At 45.6% G+C, this 23,250-nt stretch overlaps 1 protein-coding gene across 2 annotated transcripts in view; it reads left to right on the top strand.

Moving 5' to 3' along the window:
• The first annotated feature begins 1,019 nt into the window (after positions 1–1,019).
• Positions 1,020–23,250, top strand: part of LOC129714183 (galectin-4-like) — a 36,720-nt gene continuing 14,489 nt past the window's right edge. Inside the window, exons 1-7 of one of the 2 annotated variants that reach the window (XM_055663692.1) lie at positions 1,020–1,190; positions 11,595–11,683; positions 12,589–12,796; positions 16,334–16,453; positions 18,111–18,161; positions 19,159–19,215; positions 20,798–20,845. In XM_055663692.1, the coding sequence (XP_055519667.1) occupies positions 1,161–1,190; positions 11,595–11,683; positions 12,589–12,796; positions 16,334–16,453; positions 18,111–18,161; positions 19,159–19,215; positions 20,798–20,845 (603 nt within the window). In that variant the 5' untranslated portion in view covers positions 1,020–1,160. The remainder of the gene's footprint in view (positions 1,191–11,594; positions 11,684–12,588; positions 12,797–16,333; positions 16,454–18,110; positions 18,162–19,158; positions 19,216–20,797; positions 20,846–23,250) is intronic. The other variant, XM_055663693.1, reaches the window with a different exon arrangement.

Below are 23,250 nucleotides of genomic sequence, written 5' to 3'. Positions count from 1 at the left end.
AGTTCCTCCAGCACATTGTCTCTTTTTCTCAAGCATCTTCATGTGTGTATATATTTATACAATGGTATATGGACACGCTGATCTGTTTTGTAGTCCATGCAGATCTATATCGGTGAGACCAAGCGGAGGTTGGGCGATCGTTTCGCCGAACACCTCCGCTCGGTCCGCAATAACCAAGCTGACCTCCCGGTGGCTCAGCACTTCAACTCCCCCTCCCACTCCGCCTCCGACCTCTCTGTCCTGGGTCTCCTCCATGGCCACAGTGAGCAGCACCGGAAATTGGAGGAACAGCACCTCATATTCCGTTTGGGGAGTCTGCACCCCGGGGGCATGAACATCGACTTCTCCCAATTCTGTTAGTCTGTCTCCTCCCTTTCCTCAGCTCCCCTGCTGTCTCCTCCCAATAACTCCTCCTTTTCCCTTTCTTGTATACATCAGTCTGAAGAAGGGTTTCGGCCCGAAACGTTGCCTATTTCCTTCGCTCCATAGATGCTGCTGCACCCGCTGAGTTTCTCCAGCTTTTCTGTGTAACCTTCGATTCTCCAGCATCTGCAGTTCCCTCTTTAACACTGTGTACACTCTCCTACTATGTTCTGTTGTGCTGAAGCAAAGCAAGAATTTCATTGTCCTATCAGGGACACATGACAATAAACTCACTTGAATCTTGAATCTGCATTCTCTTGTGACTTCAGTGAAATGTGACTACATAGTTGAACGTTTCAGCTTTTGTTAAACACATACCAAGCTGAAAGTTCAAACTAAGGACAAGATGGTTAGAAAAACGTGGGGATCCAGATGTCTGGCTGCCTAGATGAGCAGTATCTTGGATCTGGGGACTATAGGAAGCAGTCATTTAGTCAACCCTTGTACCTAATTACCTGGGGTAAAAAAAATAAAAGGTGTCTGATCACAAAACAGCTCGTGTCATCAGCTTGGTCTCTCTTTGTGGCAATACCGAGGGGGAGGGGATCCGATTGTTGATGTGGATTTCGAAAGAAACGAAACAAACAAACTAGAGTTTCGTTTTCTCGCTGAGGAAGCCTGGTCCCAACCCGCGTTTATTTCCTGTTCGTATATAAGAGACCGTACGCAACACTCGTCCTCTCAATCCTTGTTTCGGTTTATCTAAAGCGGAGAGGAGGACGCTGAGATCACACAAAATGATGGCACAGCAGCCCATCTACAACCCGGTGAGAAGCAGCTATCCCACCCCCCCGTTGTTACGCTTCGCTAGTCGGTCCCACGCCCCTGACAGTGGCCGCGACCCTTCTCTCCTTGTTTCTCCCACGTTTAAGGGACTTTAGGGCAAAGAGGAGAGGGTGAGAGGTTTTAGAGGGAGGTGTGGTGGGTCTGATGAGGTTCTGGGTGGGTGGAGGGTCGTCAGAGAGCTGGGGGACCAGCGAGACTGAGGGAGAGGAGGAGACGGGACAGCGAGGAGGGGGGAGAGAGGAGGCGAGCAAGAGTGGGGTGAATAATTGGGAGGGCGAGGAACAGTGGGAGGGGAGAGAGTGAGAGGGACTGGGGAGGGGGGGGGGGGGAGTGTGGTATGTTAAGGATCATGAGAGGGAGGAGAGAGAGGGGGACTGGGGAAAGGGATGGAGGTGAGTTGAGGGAGAGTGAGAGGAATTGAGAGGGCGAGGGACGGGTAGAGTAAGGGGAGGGGCAGAGAAAGATGGGGGGACATTGAGAGGGAGTGAGGAGGTGTGAAGAAGCATGAGAGGGAATGATAGGGAAGGGGAGAGGTGGGGGCTGGGGGGGGGGGGTGAGATAGGCTGGGGGGGAGAGAGATGGGGGGGGAGAGATGGGCTGTGAGAGAGAGATGGGCTGTGAGAGAGAGATGGGCTGTGAGAGGGAGATAGGCTGGGGGAGAGAGAGATGGGCTGTTAGAGGGAGATAGGCTGGGGGGAGAGAGATGGGCTGTGAGAGGGAGATAGGCTGGGAGGAGAGAGATGGGCTGTGAGAGAGAGATAGGCTGGGGGGAGAGAGATGGGCTGGGAGGAGAGATTCAGATTCAGATTCAACTCTTAATTGTCATTGTCAGTGTACAGTACAGAGACAACGAAATGCAGTTAGCATCTCCCTGGAAGAGCGACATAGAATATGATTTCAATAAATAAATCTATTTTATGGGCTGTGGGAGAGAGGTGGGGTGCGGGGAGAGAGGTTGAAAGTGAGTGAGAGGAATTAGAAGGGGCGAGTCAAAGGAATTGGGAGTGATAATGAGAGGGATTGAGGCGAATGAGGGGGATTGGGAAACGTGTGAGGATGACATGAGGTCTGACTGTAGAACTGTACTGTACAGAGTACAAGTTGCATCATAGGGAGCAGACTTTATCGAGGAAGGAACCATTTTGTCTTTGAGCCTGGGCTGCTGTTAATATGGCTGATAATATGGTTACTATCTCCAACTGTTAAACTTGAGTAACGCCTTAAATCAACTAAGTGGAAGCGATTATTTTAATCTTTGATCACCATTCTGTTCCTTTGCATGAAGCTGTCATTTCCTGAATGGGCCCTCTGAGGTTAAGGTTGCATTACCTTGATATAGACTTTCGACATATAAAATAGCTTTCTCACCATTTACCTTTTCCATTTAGTTTACCATTTTAAACAACTTAATCAAATCATCCCTTCATTCTTTTTATTTATGGGAAAACAGGCCTAGTTTAACTTCTCACGTCTAAATCGTGGAGTTTTGATGCAATTTTAATGAGTTTGTGCGGTTCTCTCCAATGCCAATATGTTCTTTTGAAAGTGTCCAGAAGCCTGTTGTCTTTTTTTTGTTGTGGAAAACTTGGCTCTCCATTACTGAAGTCAAAGGGCTGAATTGTAGCAAGACTGATTTGGTCAAAGTCAAATTTATTTGTTACATTGGGATAAAATGTTTACAGGTAAACCGTCTGGCAAATGAAAGGTTTTTAAAAGTGAGATAAGGAGAGTTCATGGCCAGTATGTTTCTGTTTAGTTTAGAGATACAACGTAGAAACAGGCCCTTCGGCCCATCGAGTCCGCACCAACCAGCAATCCCCGCACGTTAACACTGCCGTACACGCACTAGGAACAATTTTACATTGATAACCGATCCAATTAACCTACCTCGACACGCCTTTGGAGTGTGGGAGGAAACTGCGTGTGAGATACCTGAATCTGATTGTGTTATCTGATGTTCTATAATATTTGGCAAGGACAGGTTAGTAAACATTGTCAACGTGGACTTTAGCAAATGTTTGACATTGAACAGAGATAGAGTATAAAGTGGGAAACTTTGACCCAGAGAAGGCAGCTCCAAATTCGGGTAAGAAAGGGCTTAGACTTTAGAGATACAGCACGAATGCCGGCCCTTTGGCCCACCGAGTCTGCGCCGACCAGCGATCACCACATATAATGACACTATCCTGCAAACTAGAGATCATTTGCAATTTTTTAACCAAAGCCAATTAATCTACAAACCTGTACGTTCCTTGGAGTGTGGGAGGAAACCAGAGCACCTGGAGAAAACCCACGTGGTCACAGGGAGAACATACAAACTCCGTACACACAGCACCCGTAGTCAGGATCGAACTCGGGTCTCTGGCGCTGTGAGGCAGCAACTCTACCGCTGTGCCACCATGCCGCCCCTGGATCTGAATAAGAATTTTATTAACCAGAGGGTGGTTAGAATCTGCCTATGAGGGGCTGACTCCTTTAATTTAAGAAGATTGGAACATCACTTGAATCAACAAAGCACAGAAGTCTTTGGACCAAGAATGGTAAATGGAACTAGTGTTGATACGTGCTGGATGGTTGCATTGAAATGGTGGATGGATGAATGTGTTTCTGCATTGCATGACTCAGTGAAAGAAAGGGAAGAATAAGGGGTGGAGACCTTGACCTGAGGGTTATTATTGTGAAAACAAAAGCTTTGTTTTGCATGCTATCCAGTCAAATCAGATAAACCAGACATACATACATACAGTGGCGGACTGGCCACTGTCAGCTTGTCCGATGGCAAGTGGGCCCCTGATGAAGTGGGCCCCCTTTGTCTCCTGGCAACCAATATTTTTAGACCCAGTCCACCACTGCATACATACATACAATCAGTTCAAACTCGAGTACAACAGTTAGAGCAAAGGGGAAGACAAAATGTGTAGGAAAGTACTGCAGATGTTGGTTTAAATCGAAGGTAGACACAAACTGCTGGAGTAACTCAGCGGGACAGGCAGCATCTCTGGAGAGAAGGAATGGGTGATGTTTCGGATCGAGATCCTTCCTCAGACTGAAGAATTCAGTCTGAAGAAGAGTCTCGACCTGAAACATCACCCATTCCTTCTCTCCAGAGATGCTGCCTGTCCCGCTGAGTTACTCCAGCAGTTTGTGTCTAACTCAGAACAGAGGGGAAGATACAGAGTGCAGAATATGGTCTTCAGCATTGTAGCACATGAGTTTGTTAGACAAAGGACTATATGAAGAAAGACTGGATAGACTTGGTTTATACTCTCTAGATTTTTGGAGATTGAGAGGGGATCTTATAGAAACTTACAAAATTCTTAAGGGGTTGGACAGGCTAGATGCAGGAAGATTGTTCCCGATGTTAGGGAAGTCCAGGACAAGGGGTCACAGCTTAAGGATAAGGGGGAAATCCTTTAAAAAACGAGATGAGAAGAACTTTTTTCACACAGAGAGTGGTGAATCTCTGGAACTCTCTCTGCCACAGAGGGTAGTTGAGGCCAGTTCATTGGCTATATTTAAGAGGGAGTTAGATGTGGCCCTTGTGGCTAAGGGGATCAGGGGGGTATGGAGAGAAGGCAGGTACGGGATACTGAGTTGGATGATCAGCCATGATCATATTGAATGGCGGTGCAGGCTCGAAGGGCCGAATGGCCTACTCCTGCACCTAATTTCTATGTTTCTATGTCCTCAATGGGATAGAAGTGAGTCAAACAGTACCCAAGCTTATGGAAGGACAGCAGAAGCCAGATAACAGATGAAAAAGCTGTTCCTGAATCTGATGCTTTCAAGTTTCCGTACCTTCTGCCAGATGGGAACCAGGAGAAGAAGGAATGATGGGTGGGACAAGTCTTTTTTAAATTTTTTAATATTTTATTTATTAGAAGTAATGTACATTACAACGATATAAGCCAAGGATAACATAATACCATTCCTGTACCACTTCTTATTTTAAACCTTAAAAAGTAGAGAGAGTTAGATAGGATAGTAAGTGTGTGAGAGGGTGATCAAGTGGGACCCGTAGAAATGTAAAACCTGAAAAAGAGATAAAAAGGATCAAGGAGAAAAGAAATAAAAAGGAAAAACCAAGAAACAAAAAAGAAAAAAAATATATAAGAAAGAAGAATAAGATAAAAGGGATATACCTACTTTGTATCTTTAGCCCTCACCAGGTCCTGAAACCATTTATTTTCAAAGTTGTGTTGCACCCTATACTTGTAATAAGTCGATAAATGGAGACCAACTCTTTTGGAAATGGTCTGCTTTGCCTGCTAGGAGGAATCTCTTGTCTTCCAGGTGTAACATTTCGGACATATTTGAAATCCACATTTTTATCGTAGGTGTGGGGGGGGACAAGTCTTTGTTTGTGTTGGTTGCTTTTCTGAGATGGCCGGAAGTGTAGATAGATTCAATGGGAGAAAGTCTGGTCTGTGTGATGGACTGGGCCACATCTGCAACTCTGCTTTTTCAGCAGTTTTGGGCAAAGCTTTTGCCAACTCAAGCTGTGATGCAACTCGAAAGAGCTCTCTAGAGCTGAATGTTGGAAGGGTATTATAGTTTGAGCCCAGGGTGACGTTGTGGTAAGTTGAAGAAGTTCTCAAAAAACAGGATCTGGGTAACAATAGAAGGAAATAAGATTGAAAGAAGTTCACAAGCCCAGGGGAAAATATCATCACAAAACTAGGAATTTCCACTTACAGATTGTATAAATGATCACTGCCTGACTTAACAAGAAAGTCAAGATTAAAATCTTTCATTTATAGGGCTTATTGTTAATTGTGCTTTCTGGAGCAGCACAGTGGGTGGAGCTGCTGCCTCACAGCACCGGAGACCCAGGTTCGATCCTGACCTCTGGAGCAGTCCCTGTGACCACGTGGGGTTCCTCCAGGTGCTCCGATTTCCTCCCACATCCCAACGATGTGCAAGTTGACAGGTTAATTGGCCACCGAAAATTGCCACCGGTGAGTAGAGAGTGGAGGATAGTTGGTGAATATCAAACTACCATGAACAGATGACCGGTGGACAGTGTAGACTCGGTGGGCTGAAGGGCCTGTATCTACGCTATGTCTTTCAATCAATTTTTCAATCCTCGTCAATTTCCACCCCGTCTACAAATACTCTCCTCCGCCTAGCGGAGCTGGTCCTTACCCTCAACAAACATTTCCTTTGACTCCTCCCATTTCCTTTTGCCTACTCCACCTCACTTCCGAAGTCTGAAGAAGGGTCTCGACCCGAAACGTCACCTATTCCTTTGCTCCTTAGATGCTGCCTCACCCACTGAGTTTCTCCAGCATTTTTATCTACCTTCGATTTCATGTACAATACCTATCCTGATTCTTTTTCACATTGTGGCTTCTCTATAGAGTATGAATCCTTTTTTCCAAAAAGTATTTTAAGGCAGTGGTAATCCATTGTATGATTCCTCTTTCTCCCAGCGTTATTTTAATCATATGAACCACTTCATGTTGAATTATTGAGGATGTGACTGATAGAATTGAAGGCTGTCATTATCTTTATTAAGAGAAGGGGTAATGTGACTCACACACTCATGGAGTTACAGTAGCACAGAGCTAAAAGATCACCAAGATCTTAGATAGATATAGATATGCCATTTATTGTCACTATACATGTACAGTGAAAATGAAAGCTGCTCGTACTCAGTGCATACATACAATTTAGCACAAAAAACAAGAAACAGAAAAAACAAAAAACAGACGTGAGAAGGGGGGGGGATGGGGGCGGGAATAGGTGCACAAATTCTGTGGCGCTACATACATATATACATATATACAGATGGAAGTCCATGTTGGGCAGTGAAATCAGTGCATGTGTGAATTAGAATTAATAATAGTTATAATTCTCGGAAAGCAACTATTCCTGAGTCTATTTGTCCTGGATTTGATGCTATGATCTTAATAGAAACATAGACATATTCAGAAATACGTGCCTCCACAAAGAAATAAAGAACAAAGAACACACACACACACAGGAGAACAGATGGCTTATCATAACATGGAAAGGTTGATCTGAATAGGCATATCTTTATTTATTGCTATGAAGCAATAATGCTGTGAGAAGTTGCAGTTGGTTTAGGTTGATGTTTATAATAGAGGTTGTTAATAGTGCGGGTGACACAGGGCCCTCAGTAGGAAATAGAGTCATGCAGCGCAACAACTGCCCCTGCAGCCCAATTCATCCATGCCAAGACTGTGCATGAGTGTGCATTCACCCTATCTATTCCCCCTCGTAATTTTACACACCTGCAAGATCAACCCAACTTTCTACACTCCAAGGAATAAAGTCCTAGCCTGACTAATACCTTCCTATAGCTCAGGTCCTCATATCCTGGCTATATTCTTGTAAACCTTTGCTGAATACTTTCCAGTTCAGGCCAAAGGCTTTTCTGACAAGAGATTTAAGTGATATCCCACAAAGACAAAACTCTCTGGCTGTTGCCTTGTGTTTGCAGCCAGGGGAAAGTTCTGTATGATTCTGAGGTCCATCAAAACTGAACTCAGTGCAATGGTTACAGTAAATGCTGTTGAATTCCCCACTAAATATTTAATTAACTCAGTCCCAACAGAGTAGAAGGGGACTGGGACTTGCTTTTATTATCTTTGAGAGATTATTTTGGTGAGTTTGCAAGCCATTACTCCATTACAGGAAACAGACCTAATGATGGATAGGACAGTCAAAGAGGGTATAGACTAAAGATAAGAGGGGAGAAATTTAAAGGTGATCTGAGAGACATGTTTTTCCACAGAGGATCGGTGATTACCTGGAATGAGCTGCCAGAGCAGTTAGTAGCGGTAGATGCAATTACAATGTTTAAGAGAAATTTGGACAGGAAAGTTGAGGATTATGAGCCTAGTGGAGGTAAATAGAATTATAGATAGGCATAACGGTGGTATGGATTCGGTGGATTGAAGAGTTTATTTCTGCTCTTCATGATTCTATGAATATTTGTTCTATCGCAACTTGTTTTAGTGATTGCATCAACATCCCGAGTTCATGAAACATGCATGGTCAGCTGTTGAGATATTTGACCATCAAGAACCACATTATTAACCACGTTTAGCATCTTTGACATTCTATTATCACAAGAATTGCTGATTAGTTGCTTAGAAAAGTTTTAACACCCCTGCCATGGCTACCTGGATAAATAAAAGAAACTGACCGGAGTATCAAAACAAAATCAAAGAATTAAATAACATGATATGATAGTAATTATTGGATCATAAAGTAGATGTACTTTGCATTATGACTTAATAAAACTCAAAGCAAACATTTACTGCCCCAGCCAAGCCCTAAACCTCCACAATAATAAATTGTTGGTGGATTCTTCGGAAAAATAAATAAATAATGTTTCGGTCTGGATTTATGCCAGAATTGAGATGTTACCAGAAAAGGATAAGCAAACTAGGATGATTTAGGATGAGACAGTGATCCATCTTCAGCCCCGACCCCGCACTTTCTACATCCCTTCCTAAAAGCCTTTTAAACAGCACCACTATATCTGCTTCCAGTACCACTCCAGGCAGCGTGTTGCAAGCACCCACCACTCTCTGTGTAAAAAAATCTGCTCCGAACATCCCTGTCAACTTTGACCCTCTCACATTGGTCATACCAAGGTAAGGGCTGCACAGGGAGAAGGGAGTCATCAAGTATGTCAATTTTCATGTGGTGCAAAACAAGGCCATATCAGTCCATTGAATCCATGTAACTTTATGGAGCAATCTTATTCCCCCATTAATTTTCCATCTCCCTATTCTCCCCACTTTTCCAAAATGGGTGAACAAGAGGAAGATGCAAAAGATGCATCCTGGCAGAGACAGAGACTGGCCTTGGAAGAAGAATTCTTCTGTACACATAAAATATTATTTGTATCTTGCTCGTTGAATACGTTTTATATGATTGCAAAAAAACAACCTGGGAGGTAAAACAGCCAAGATCATTCAAGAGGGACAAAAGCATCTGGAATTGGAAGGTGCTGGTGACACAGGGCCATCAGTAGGAAATAGAGTCATGCAGCACGAAAACTGCCCCTGCAGCCCAATTCATCCATGCCAAGACTGTGCATGAGTGTGCATTCACCCTATCTATTCCCCCTCATAATTTTACACACCTGCAAGATCAACCCAACTTTCTACACTCCAATGAATAAAGTCCTAGCCTGACTAATACCTTCCTATAGCTCAGGTCCTCATATCCTGGCTATATTCTTGTAAACCTTTGCTGAATACTTTCCAGTTCAGGCCAAAGGCTTTTCTGACAAGAGATTTAAGTGATATCCCACAAAGACAAAACTCTCTGGCTGTTGCCTTGTGTTCGCAGCCAGGGGAAAGTTCTGTATGATTCTAAGGTCCAACGAAACATAGAATCATAGAAACGTAGAAAATAGGTGCAGGAGTAGGCCATTCGGCCCCTCGAGCCTGCACCGCCATTCTATATGATCATGGCTGATCATCCAACTCAGTATCCTGTACCTGCCTTCTCTCCATACCGCCTGATCCCTTTAGCCACAAGGGCCACATCTAACTCCCTCTTAAATATACCCAATGAACTGACCTCAACTCCCTTCTGTGGCAGAGAATTCCACAGATTCAACACTCTCTGTGTGAAAAATGTTTTCCTCATCTCGGTCCTAAAAGATTTCCCCCTTATCCTTAAACTGTGACCCCTTGTTCTGGACTTCCCCAACATCGGGAACAATCTTCCTGCATCTAGCCTGTCCAACCCCTTAAGAATTTTGCAAGTTTCTATAAGATCCCCCCTCAATCTTCTAAATTCTAGCGAGTACAAAGCCGAGTCTATCCAGTCGTTCTTCATATGAAAGTCTCGACATCCCAGGAATCAGTCTGGTGAACCTTCTCTGTACTACTTCTATGGCAAGAATGTATTTCCTCAGATTAGGAGACCAAAACTGTACGCAATACTCCAGGTGTGGTCTCACCAAGACCCTGTACAACTGCAGTAGAACCTCCCTGCTCCTATACTCAAATCCTTTTGCTATGAATGGTGGAAGGGCTCTAATGGCTAAACGCCCTACATGTGCATCTATTTTTATATTCATATGTAATGCATGGACATTGCTTTTTATTGCTGATATATTGAAACGTGGTATGCATCCTCTCCATCTAGTATTAGGTTATGTTCTTGGTTTCTTGGTTCTCCAAAATATTCCAAATGGAATTTAAACTGGAGGTGGTGAAGGGAGGGCTTAAGCCAAAAAGGGTTATTGGGAAGAAAGAGCTACTTTAAATTTAGTTGATTTAGTTGCATCTGGTTGGGTAACTATAGTTGGGTGGAGATTATTCCATGCTTTAATTGTGCGGGGGAAGAACGAATTGCTGTACACATCTGACTTTGTACCTGGGATCACAAATTGCATCGAATGCCCTCGTCTGCTCCTAATTGGGTTTGGGTTTGGTGTAGGTCTTGTAGTCTGACCATTTAACATTTTGTAAAAACAGGTCAAACGGTGAGCTTCACGTCTGTCTTGGAGAGGGTTCATATAATCATGTAGTCTATATTGTCTTACAACTTGGAAGAAGTCAATTTAAACCGCTGCACCATCGAGAGCATCCTTACCAACTGCATCACAGTATGGTATGGCAACTGCTCTGTCTCCGACCGGAAAGCATTGCAGAGGGTGGTGAAAATTGCCCAACGCATCACCGGTTCCTCACTCCCCTCCATTGAGTCTGTCCAAAGCAAGCGCTGTCTGCGGAGGGCGCTCAGCATCGCCAAGGACTGCTCTCACCCCAACCATGGACTGTTTACCCTCCTACCATCCGGGAGGCGCTACAGGTCTCTCCGTTGCCGAACCAGCAGGTCGAGGAACAGCTTCTTTCCGGCGGCTGTCACTCTACTCAACAACGTACCTCGGTGACTGCCAATCACCACCCCCACCCCCCCCCCCCCCGGACACTTATTATTATTTATTCAAATCGTTTGCTATGTCGCTCTTCCAGGGAGATGCTAAATGCATTTCGTTGTCTCTGTACTGTACACTGACAATGACAATTAAAATTGAATCTGAATCTGAATCTGAATCTAAACCCATTGACTCTCTGCTAGCTTACAGACCAGTCTCATCCGTGACAAATTTACACCCCCCCCCCCCCCCCCCCCCCCCCCCCCCAATAGATATGGAGTTATAACCAATGCATTTCCTTCTCTCTTGTGTTTTAATCAATGGTGTTTCGCCAGCAAAATACAAGAGGTCACTCTGAATAGACAAGCAAATGTTTCGTATGAGAGAGTTGCGAGGAAGTTTGGCATTGATAGAAAGCTGAGATTGAGACGATTTGCACACTGCAGACACAGACTCATTGGGATAAAATGTGGCTGTAAGTATTCTAAGTGTATTTATTCCTCTTTTTCAGATAATTCCCTTTACCGGGACTATAATGGGAGGACTTCAAGATGGGAAGATGGTGATAATTCAAGGCCAAGTACCAGGTCATGCCAAGAGGTAACACAACAAGAACTTTGGCAGTCCAGGCAAACAGATAGGAGGAGGCTTCAGGTGTCCTCCATTAGTAACAGTATTCATCTGCAGATAGACACAAAATGCTGGGGTAACTCATCAGGACAGGCAGCACCTCCGGATAGAAGGAATGGGTGACGTTTTGGGTCAAGAACTCTTCTTCAAACCTGATGAAGGGTCTCGACCTGAAACAGATGCCGCTTGACCCGCTGAGTTACTCCAGCATTCTGAGTCTAGCTTCGGTGTAAACAAGCATCTGCAGTTCCTTCCGACACAAAAAGCCCTTCTCGATCCGAAACGTCACCCATTCCTTCTGTCCAGAGATGCTGCCTGTCCCGCTGAGTTACTCCAGGAATTTGTATCTATCTTTGGTGTTACATAGAAACATATAAAATAGGTGCAGGAGTAGGCCATTCGGCCCTTCGAGCCTGCACCGCCATTCAATATGATCATGGCTGATCATCCATGATCAGCCATGATCATATTGAATGGCGGTGCAGGCTCGAAGGGCCGAATGGCCTACTCCTGCACCTAATTTCTATGTTTCTATGTTTCTAACTCAGTATCCCATACCTGCCTTCTCTCCATACCCCCTGATCCCTTTAGCCACAAGGGCCACATCTAACTCCCTCTTAAATATAGCCAATGAACTGTGGCCTCAACTACCTTCTGTGGCAGAGAATTCCACAGATTCACCACTCTCTGTGTGAACCAGCATCTGCAGTTCCTTCCTGCAGTATTAATTAGTCCGCAGATGCTCCCTTCAAATAGTAACGTGCCTTTAGGCAACATGTTTCCAGATCCCTGCCAGAGCTAGTGGTGGTGACCAAAGCTGTGCGGGAGGCAATGAGCATCACGAAGGAGCTGATCGACTGAACTCTGCTTTGTAGATTCGGGGTGGACTTCCAGTGCGGCAGCTGCGTGATGCCACGCGCGGACGTTGCCTTTCACCTCAACATACGCTACGATGAATCCGCCGTGGTCTGTAACACGCTGGATTGTCAACGATGGGGGAGTGAAGAGAGGAACTCCCATGTTCCCATCAATGCCGGATCCTACTTCGAGCTGATCATTAAATCATGCTATACTTGTTTCCAGGTATGAAGACTAACTCAAGTTATAGTTGTAGCCTAACTTTGGTCTGCAAAACCGAAATCGACAGCGGGCCAAAGGAATAGATTTAGCTGTATTATTATTGTTACTTGTACCGAGGTACAATGAAATGCTATTGTGTTTGGGCTGTGCAATTGGGCGGCACAGTGGCAGAGTCCCCCTAGTCCTCACCTTTCACCCCACCAGCCGTCACATACAACAAGTAATCCTCCGTCAGTTTCGCCACCTCCAACGTGACCCCACCACTCGCCACATCTTCCCATCTCCCCCCATGTCTGCCTTCCGCAAAGACCGCTCCCTTCGTAACTCCCTTGTCAATTCTACCCTTCCCACCCTTTCCCCGGACACTTTCCGTTGCAACTGCAAGAAATGCAACCAATGCAACCAAATATAACCAATGAACTGGCCTCAACTACCTTCTGTGGCAGAGAATTCCACAGATTCACCATTCTCTGTGTGAAAAGTGTTTTTCTCATCTCGGTCCTAAAAGATTTCCCCCTTATCCTTAACCTGTGACCCCTTGTTCTGGACTTCCCCAACTTCGGGAACAATCTTCCTGCATCTAGCCTGTCCAACCCCTTAAGAATTTTGTAAGTTTCTATAAGATCCCCCCTCAATCTTCTAAAATCTAGCGAGTACAAGCCGAGTCTATCCAGTCTTTCTTCATATGAAAGTCCTGCCATCCCAGGAATCAGTCTGGTGAACCTTCTCTGTACTTCCTCTATGGCAAGAATGTCTTTCCTCAGATTAGGAGACCAAAATGAGGGCCTCGCTCGGGACTGACTTCGAGCCCCACCGCGGGGTCGTGGACTTACCATCGGAGCCGATTCCATGCCTAGGATCAACGTTCCAACCGAGGCCTGCGGACTTTAACAGGGGGCTCAGTACGCAGCCCTGTGGAGAGCCGGTACTGAGGCTGAGGGCCGTGGATGTATGATGGCCCACTCTGAGCTCGCAGACACGGGTTGAGACTGACGTTGGGAAACTCCAAAACCGCATGGCGTTCGACTAGCCCCAACCCGGGGTAGATCGCCCGGCACGGTATAGCTAAGATTCCACCTCCCAAGGATACGAGGAGGCCTCCCGCAGGCTACGGGAGTAAGATCGTCCCGTCAACGGAAGATTAGAGGCCCCCGACTGCTGGAGGACAAAGAAGGGAGATATTGAACCTTTGTTCGCCTTCCATCACAGTGCGGAATGTGGAGGAGTCACTGTGTCGTGGATGTTTGTGTTAAAGTGTATTTTGTGTGTTCTGTTGCTTTTTATTGGTATGATATGGTATTGATATTGGTATTGATATGATATTGGTATGGTATTTTATTTTTATTGGTACAAGTCAAGATCCTTGTATGTTGCAAAACATACCTGGCTGATAAAGTATCATTATTTATTTGTATGAGCCGTTGGAGACATACTGGATTTCCTTAATCTCTTGCGGAATTAGAGTGCTTTTTTTAGCGCTTGACTGTTTCTATTTCAGTAACCATCGATGCTGGTTGGTGTACGCACTCAACCACATTTCCTGAAGTTGATAACTAAGTCTCACTGAAATTGAGGGAGAGAATCTGCCGTTTTGGCAATGTCCGGCGGACCACACAACCACAAGCCTGGGTCACAAGGCTACATCTATATTCTGCACTTGCCATGACTTTCGAATTGCGGCATTACTGAGAGTGGAGATTGACATTGGCGTCAAGTTAGATCACACCAGGATTGTACCAAAGTCCAACACAGTTTGCCACAGGTTGGGGGGGAGAAAAGGGTCTTCAGAAATAGACAATAAACAATAGGGGCAGGAGTAGGCCATTCAGCCCTTCGAGCCAGCACCGCCATTCAATGTGATCATGGCTGATCATCCCCAATCAGTACCCCGTTCCTGCCTTCTCCCCATATCCTCTGACTCCGCTATCTTTAAGAGCCCTATCTAGCTCTCTCTTGAAAGCATCCAGAGAACCGGCCTCCACCGCCCTCCGAGGCTGAGAATTCCACAGACTCACCACTCTCTGTGTGTGAAAGTGTTTCCTTGTCCCTGTTCTAAATGGCTTACCCCTTATTCTTAAAATGTGTGTGGCCCCTGGTTCTGGACTCCCCCAACATCGGGAACATGATTCCTGCCTCTAGCGTGTCCAAACCCTTAATAATCTTATATGTTTCAATAAGATCCCCAAATAATTTGTGTTGAAACCGTTTGTTTTGAAATGAAAATTGGAAGTGGGCCCAAGTTGAGTGATCGTCAAGATTTAACCATTCTTTTCAGGAAGAGTCAGTTTTTGTTGGCTTGGGAAGGTGGGTCAGTGAGGAGGGACATGCTGACTGACCAATGATTAGATCACATGGTGAGCCCTTCAGGAGGTCACAAGAATAATTTATCGAATCAGAATTGGCAACTGAACCTCTTGGAGAAAATGGGCAACAATGGGACCTCAGTTGAAGTTGACAATGTAGATCATCACCATCAACATGGAGCTAACATAGATGGGCATCTTGGTCAGCATGGGCAAGTTGGGCCAAAGGGCCTGTTTCCCTGCTGTATGACTTTATAACGATACCATATTGACAGTATATAGAGGCCATTCGGCCCATTGAGTCTATGGCAGCTCTTAAAGCAAACCCCCATGAATAAATCCCTCCATTTATTTCCATGTATCTATTCCCTATCACACTCCCAGCTCCTTCAATGTCTTCAGTAAGATGCTGCAGATGTTCTACCAATCGGTGGTAGCCAGTGCCATCTTCCTCGTTGCCGTGTGCTGGGGCAGCAGGGCGAAGGCCTCGGATGCCAATAGGATCAACAAGCTCATCAGGAAGGCTGGCTCCGTTCTGTGGGCAAAGTTGGAGTTGGAATTGGATTCATGGGAGGTTGGTCTTGGAAGGGGAGGATGCTCCTCAAACTGCGGAGCATCCTGGACAATACAGCTCACACCCCTCTCCATGACACACTGGTCAACCTGAGGAGCACCTTCAGCAACAGACCGGTTCCACCAAGATGCAGGAGATCCTTCTTCCCTGTGGCTATCAAACTGTACAACTCCTCTCCCTTCTGTCGTGGTTATTCCAGCACTTTGTGTCTATTTTTGTACACCAGCACGACCACCACCACACTCTCCCCGACCACGAGAGCTAGGGGGGGAGCTGGGAATCAGCGTAAATGGGTATTTAAGAAGGAACTGCAGATGCTGGAGAATCGAAGGTTACAAAAAAAAGCTGGAGAAACTCAGCGGGTGCAGCAGCATCTATGGAGCGAAGGAAATAGGCAACGTTTCGGGCCGAATAGGAACTGTTTTAGGAAATAGGTAACGTTTCGGGCCGAAACCCTTTCGGGTTTCGGCCCGAAACGTTGCCTATTTCCTTCGCTCCATAGATGCTGCTGCACCCGCTGAGTTTCTCCAGCTTTTTTGTGTAACCAGCATAAATGGGTAGTTGAGGATCAGCATGCACTTGATGGGTATGTATCCGTGCCGGTTTGACTCCACGATCCGGCTTTTGTTCCTACGTAACATGTGCGTTTCTCTTCTTCCACAGGTCTCTGTGAACGGGCAACATTTCCTGGAGTACAGGCACAGGTTGCCCATGACGAGAGTCGACACCCTGAAGGTTTCCGGAGATGTTCACGTCAATGCCATCACCTTCAAAGAACCAGACGTGGGTATCACACTGTTTACTTGCCGAGCACAAGCCCGCCCGGTGTGGAAGGGCGGAGACAGGGACAACTGCCACCATGACTGGTGTTGAGCACGGTCCCAAATGTCCAGCTGACAATGGGAGTTTGTTTGTAAGGTGCCTCTGCCAGCCTCCTCACATGGGGGTGAAATAGGGACAAATGTGGGCCAGACTTTCTGGGGCTCAATATAGCTCCAAATTAGTAGGCTTCTTTCCTCGAACCTGTCCTACCTCATTGTTCCATCATAGAAACATAGAAAACAGGTACAGGAGGAGTAAAGCCATTCGGCCCTTCGAGCCAGCACCGCCATTCAATATGATCATAGAAACATAGAAACATAGAAATTAGGTGCAGGAGTAGGCCATTCGGCCCTTCGAGCCTGCACCGCCATTCAATATGATCATGGCTGATCATCCAACTCAGTATCCCGTACCTGCCTTCTCTCCATACCCCCTGATCCCCTTAGCCACAAGGGCCACATCTAACTCCCTCTTAAATATAGCCAATGAAGTGGCCTCAACTACCCTCTGTGGCAGAGAGTTCCAGAGATTCACCACTCTCTGCGTGAAAAAAAAAAGTTCTTCTCATCTCGGTTTTAAAGGATTTCCCCTTTATCCTTAAGCTGTGAAGGCTGATCATTCAGAATCAGTACCCCTGTTCCTGCTTGCTCCCCATACCCCTTGATTCCATTTGCCCTAAGATCGATATCTAACTCTCTTTTGAATACCTTGTGGCTAACATGCTCGCAACTTCAACCCCACACATGCGGTGACCTCCCACACCTCCTCTCCATCTCCGCCTTTAACATATTCAAAGACTCCACTTCCTTTGAGGAAGAGTTCGAAAGACCCTTGGAGAGAAAATGAAACCTCGTTCCTTGATTTATTTTTTAATGTATTGGGCCTGTCCCACTTAGGCTATTGTTTAGGCGACTACAGTCGACTAGGCTGTCTCCACATGGTCACTGGGGTGTTGCCTGTACGGCCGTGAGTCGTCTCCTCGGTCGCCCAAAGAGTCATAGCTTCTTTCTGGTCGCCCCTGGATTTTCAACACGTTGAAAATTTTTCGGGAGACAGTTGGCGACAGTGGGTTTGACTTTGCGAGTGCATGCCGGGGGCTCCATTTTTAACCGCCATCGCCAGCCGGGGGCTTTGACTTTGACTCTGACATCGGGGGGGGGGGGGACGTTGAAAATTTTTTTTGGCGGGAGGATGTTTACAGTTGGCGACAGTGAGTTTATGATGCCAGTGAGCATTAGCTTGTCTTCTCCTGATGCTGTCTATGCCCCTGTCCCACTTAGGAAACCTGAACGGAAACTTCTGGAGACTTTGCGCCCCACCCAAGGTGTCCGTGCGGTTCCCGGAGGTTGCAGGTGGTTGCCGGAGGTTGCAGGTAGGGAGACTGACAAAAACCTCCGGGAACCGCACGGAAACCTTGGGTGGGGCGCAAAGTCTCCAGAGGTTTCCGTTCAGGTTTCCTAAGTGGGACAGGGGGGCATTAGTTGTCACCAGGTTGTAGCCGGTGCTGACTTCATTTTTTTTGTTGTTGTTAAAGTAATGATTCTATTTGAAGTTTTATGTCGAATGGGGGCTTTCGCAGGGTGTTGTTTTTTTATTGCCGTTTTGTTTTGTGTGCTAGGTTCCTCCAGCGTACGCACCTCCTGCTTACGGTGCTGGCCATCCCTTTGCGGTAAGTCCTGTTGTTTTGCCTTTATCATCTGCCAAGTTTCATGTTGGGCACTCGCCCACTATTGACGTCAGACCAGGATTGTTGACTTGCCCTGGGGTCATCTCTCTCCCGCTAGTGACTTCTTTTATATTAGTATTCATTCCGGGGATGTGGGCTCTGTAAAATGAGCCCGTATTTCATTGCCCATCCCGAAGTAGTGGTGGAACGGCTGACTTTGTGTGGAGTTTGCTCAATCTTTCTGTAACTGCATGGGTTACTTCCCACATGCCAAGGTTGACAGGTTAATTGCTCTCTGCAAATTGCCCCTAGTATGTGCAGAGTCAAAGTGGGATAATATAGAACTAATGTGAACGGGTGATCGATGGTCGGGTTGACTTGATGGGACGAAGCTTGGTTCCTCTTTGATATCTCATGGATGTGCAGAGGGTGTGGTTATTTCTAAGAATTTTTTTTCTGTCTCAAATGTCTCAAATAATACTCCATCTAAATAAAAGGCCATTCGCAAGTCGCCAGGAAATGAGTGGGATCATAAGATCATCCTTCTCTCCATACCCCTCTCACCCCTAGCCACAAACATCTAACTCCCTTTGAATCACTTCCCTCTGGAGAGGCGACACCACTCCGGTGAAAAAAGTTTTTCTCATCTCTGTCAAAGCTGCCACCCCTTGTCCTGGACTTCCCAGGGACATAAAAACCCTGGCCACAAACTCTTGTTTCGACTCCGGACTGTCAAAGCTACAGTAGCTTGTTTTCCACGAGTAGTAGCTTCACTCAATAGCCAAAAATCTGTAGCCTCATTTTGCTCTGGTATTTTATTTAATTCACATGTTTAATTAATACTGTTTTATTATTAATGTTTAATGTTTTATGTGTCATTCCTAACTATCACTGTATGTCATGTTGTCACTTGCGGGTGGAGCACCAAGGCAAATTCCTTGTATGTGAATACTTGGCCAATAAATTTATTCATTTTTTTATAAATCTTATTTTCTTGTAGAGCAATTTTGCAGTCAATTACTGTGCCCCTCCTACCTTCTCCATGCCTGCCAAACCTGTAAGTACCACAATTTTAACTTAGTTCTTAGGAGATGTATTGGCCCTACTGTGGCTTGAATAAGTTTTTTGACTTCATGTTATGACCAACATTGAACGATCTACTGTAAACTGTACGACATGTGAGGCTTTCAGTTGGCATTGGGCGAAACCTCTTGCATGTGTGACACATTTAGTAAAGGAGACTGCATGGAAATTACACCAGGCCATTCAGCCCATCCGATGTGTGTTCTCCCACTGTGAAAGAAGCAATGACACGTTGTGGAAGATGCCAAGAGTTGTTGCCGTCGTGATGCAGGTGGAGGCAAAATGGGAGCATTAGGATGAATCCACTCACCCAAAGGCCTTGCAGGCAACTGGTTTAGTTTAGAGATACAGCGAGGAAACAGGCCTTATCGGCTCACCGAGTCTGCACGGACCAGCGATCCTCGCAAATGAACACTACCCGACACACGCTAGGGGTGATTTAACATTTACACCAAGCCAATTGACCTACAAACCCGTGCGACTTTGGAGTGTGGGAGCAAACGGAAGATCTCGGAGAAAACCCACGCAGGTCACGGGGAGAATGTACAAACTCCGTACAGACAGTCAGGATTGAACCCGGGTCTCTGGCGCTGCAAGGCAGTAGCTCTAACGTTACGCCACCAATGGTAACCATGTAGAAACATAGAAACATAGAAATTAGGTGCAGGAGTAGGCCATTCGGCCCTTCGAGCCTGCACCGCCATTCAATATGATCATGGCTGATCAGCCATCTCAGTATCCCGTACCTGCCTTCTCTCCATACCCCCTGATTCCCTTAGCCACAAGGGCCACATCTAACTCCCTCTTAAATATAGCCAATGAACAGGCCTCAACTACCCTCTGTGGCAGAGAGTTCCAGAGATTCACCACTCTCTGTGTGAAAAAAGTTCTTCTCATCTCGGTTTTAAAGGATTTCCCCTTTATTCTTAAGCTGTGATCCCTTGTCCTGGACTTCCCTAACATCGGGAACAATCTTCCTGCATCTAGCCTGTCCAACCCCTTAAGAATTTTGTACGTTTCTATAAGATCCCCTCTCAATCTTCTAAATTCTAGAGAGTATAAACCAAGTCTATCCAGTCTTTCTTCATAAGACAGTCCTCACATCCCAGGAATCAGTCTGGTGAACCGTCTCTGTACTCCCTCTATGGCAATAATGTCCTTCCTCAGATTTGGAGACCAAAACTGTACGCAATACTCCAGGTGTAGTCTCACCAAGACCCTGTACAACTGCAGTAGAACCTCTCTGCTCCTATACTGAAATCCTTTTGCAATGAAAGCTAACATACCATTCGCTTTCTTTACTGCCTGCTGCACCTGCATGCCTACCTTCAATGACTGGTGTACCATGACACCCAGGTCTCGCTGCATCTCCCCCTTTCCCAATCGGCCACCATTTAGATAATAGTCTGCTTTCCTGTTTTTGCCACCAAAATGGATAACCTCACATTTATCCACATTATACTGCATGTACATTGGAGCAAGCAGCTGTCTCCAGGTGGCACCATGCCAGTGGGAAGCTTTGTAATTAAACTGACTTCTCTCCCTCCTCACCACAGGCCTTCAATGTAATGCCTAAACCAAATTCTAGGAACAGGCGGCAAAAGGTGAGTTGGACTGCATGGATGCAGGGAAGGTGTTGTGCACGCAAGCTCTTTAAAGCCATCACAAACCTTAGGCTGTTCCAAACCACTTCACAGCCAATGAAGCATCTTTAACGTTAGGTCACAGCTGGAGTGTGGAAGCTAATTTGGTCGAGAGCCAATTGAGTTATTTTTAATGCTGTTTACGGGATTAATACATCTGCCGTCACCTGTTCTTGTCTGCACGGGATCTTTTGTGTTCAGCTGAAAGAGCAGGCAGGGTCTTGGTGCGATCTAGACGATGTCATAAGTAATAGTAGCAGATTGAGGTAATTCGGCCCATCAAGTCTACTCCGCCATTCATTCAGTCCCTCCTAATCGCATTCTCCTGTCTTCTCCCCATAACCCCCGACACCCCCTTGGACAGTGCAGCACTCCTTCAGCAATGGGGAGTCAGCCCCAATTATTAAGCTCAGAGTCCTAGAGCTGCAATTGAGTCCAGAACTTCTAGCTTAGCTGGACGCCTAAAGAGGTCACAGATGCCTCCTGGTGTGGGCTCAAGGCTGAAGAGGGGAAGAGGGAGTGAGTGAGTGGAGATATTATTGAGTTTAGAGGTGACTTATGATGTTAAGGTCGCTGGATTGTTGAAAGGATCATTGGAGCACAGACACATAGAAACATAGGCAATAGGTGCAGGAGTAGGCCATTCGGCCCTTTCGAGCCTGCACCGCCATTCAATATGATCATGGCTGATCATCCAACTCAGTATCCCATACCTGCCTTCTCTCCATACCTCCTGATCCCTTTAGCCACATCTACATCTCCTCCCTCTTAAATATAGCCAATGAACTGTGGCCTCAACTACCCTCTGTGGCAGAGAATTCCACAGATTCACCACTCTCTGTGTGAAAAGTGTTTTTCTCATCTCGGTCCTAAAAGATTTCCCCCTTATCCTTAAACTGTGACCCCTTGTCCTGTACTTCCCCAACATCGGGAACAATCTTCCTGCATCTAGCCTGTCCAACCTCTTAAGAATTTTGTAAGTTTCTATAAGATCCCCCCCTCAATCTTCTAAATTCTAGCGAGTACAAGCCGAGTCTATCCAGTCTTTCTTCATATGAAAGTCCTGACATCCCGGGAATCAGTCTGGTGATCCCCAATCAGTACCCCATTCCTGCCTTCTCTGTACTCCCTCTATGGCAAGAATGTCTTTCACAGGCATGTCAGGCCACCATGTCCACTCCAACCATCAAGCATCCACGTGTGACGAAGGGTTTCGACCCAAAACGCCACCCATTCCTTCTCTCCAGAGATGCTGCCTGTCCCGCTGAGTTACTGCAGCTTTTTGTGTCTAAACATCCACTAACCCTGTTTTACTCTCTCCACGACTACCCAGGGAATCTACCGCCCACCTACACACTAGGGGCAATTCACAGTGGCCAATTAACCCACCAACCAACCCGTCCTTTGGATGTGGGATGGCAAACTGGAGCACAGGGGGGGCAAACCCACATGGTCACAGGCAGAACATGCAAACACCACGCAGACAAGCACCCGAGGTCAGGATCGAAACTGGGACTCTGACGTTGTGGGTCAGCGACTCTACCAGTTATGACAATAGACAATTGGTACAGGAGTAGGCCATTCGGCCCTTCGAGCCAGCACCGCCATTCAATGTGACCGTGGCTGATCATCCCCAATCAGTACCCCGTTCCTGCCTTCTCCCCATATCCCCTGACTCCACTATCTTTAAGAGCCCTATCTAGCTCTCTCTCATCTATCTATCTATCTATCTATCTATCTATCTATCTATCTATCTATCTCTATCTATCTATCTATCTATCTATCTATCTATCTATCTATCTATCTATCTATCTATCTATCTCTCTATCTATCTATCTATCTATCTATCTATCTATCTATCTATTTATCTATCTATCTATCTATCTATCTATCTATCTATCTATCTATCTATCTATCTATCTATCTATCTATCTATCTATCTATCTATCTATCTATCTCTCTCTCTATCTCTCTATCTATCTATCTATCTATCTATCTATATATCTATCTATCTATCTATCTATCTATCTATCTATCTATCTATCTATCTATCTATCTATCTATCTCTATCTCTATCTCTATCTCTATCTCTATCTATCTCTATCTCTCTCTCTCTCTCTCTCTCTCTCTCTCTCTCTCTCTCTCTCTCTCTCTATCTATCTATCTATCTATCTATCTATCTATCTATCTATCTGTCTATCTATCTATCTATCTATCTATCTATCTATCTATCTATCTATCTATCTATCTATCTATCTATCTATCTATCTATCTATCTATCTATCTATCTATCTATCTATCTATCTATCTATCTCTATCTATCTATCTCTCTATCTATCTATCTATCTATCTATCTATCTATCTAT

Source organism: Leucoraja erinacea, chromosome 38 (assembly GCF_028641065.1).
Source record: "Leucoraja erinacea ecotype New England chromosome 38, Leri_hhj_1, whole genome shotgun sequence".
In the NCBI taxonomy this organism is placed as follows: domain Eukaryota; kingdom Metazoa; phylum Chordata; class Chondrichthyes; order Rajiformes; family Rajidae; genus Leucoraja; species Leucoraja erinaceus.
Note: the sequence above shows the minus strand (reverse complement) of the source record. Positions and strands in the feature narration are given on the sequence as shown.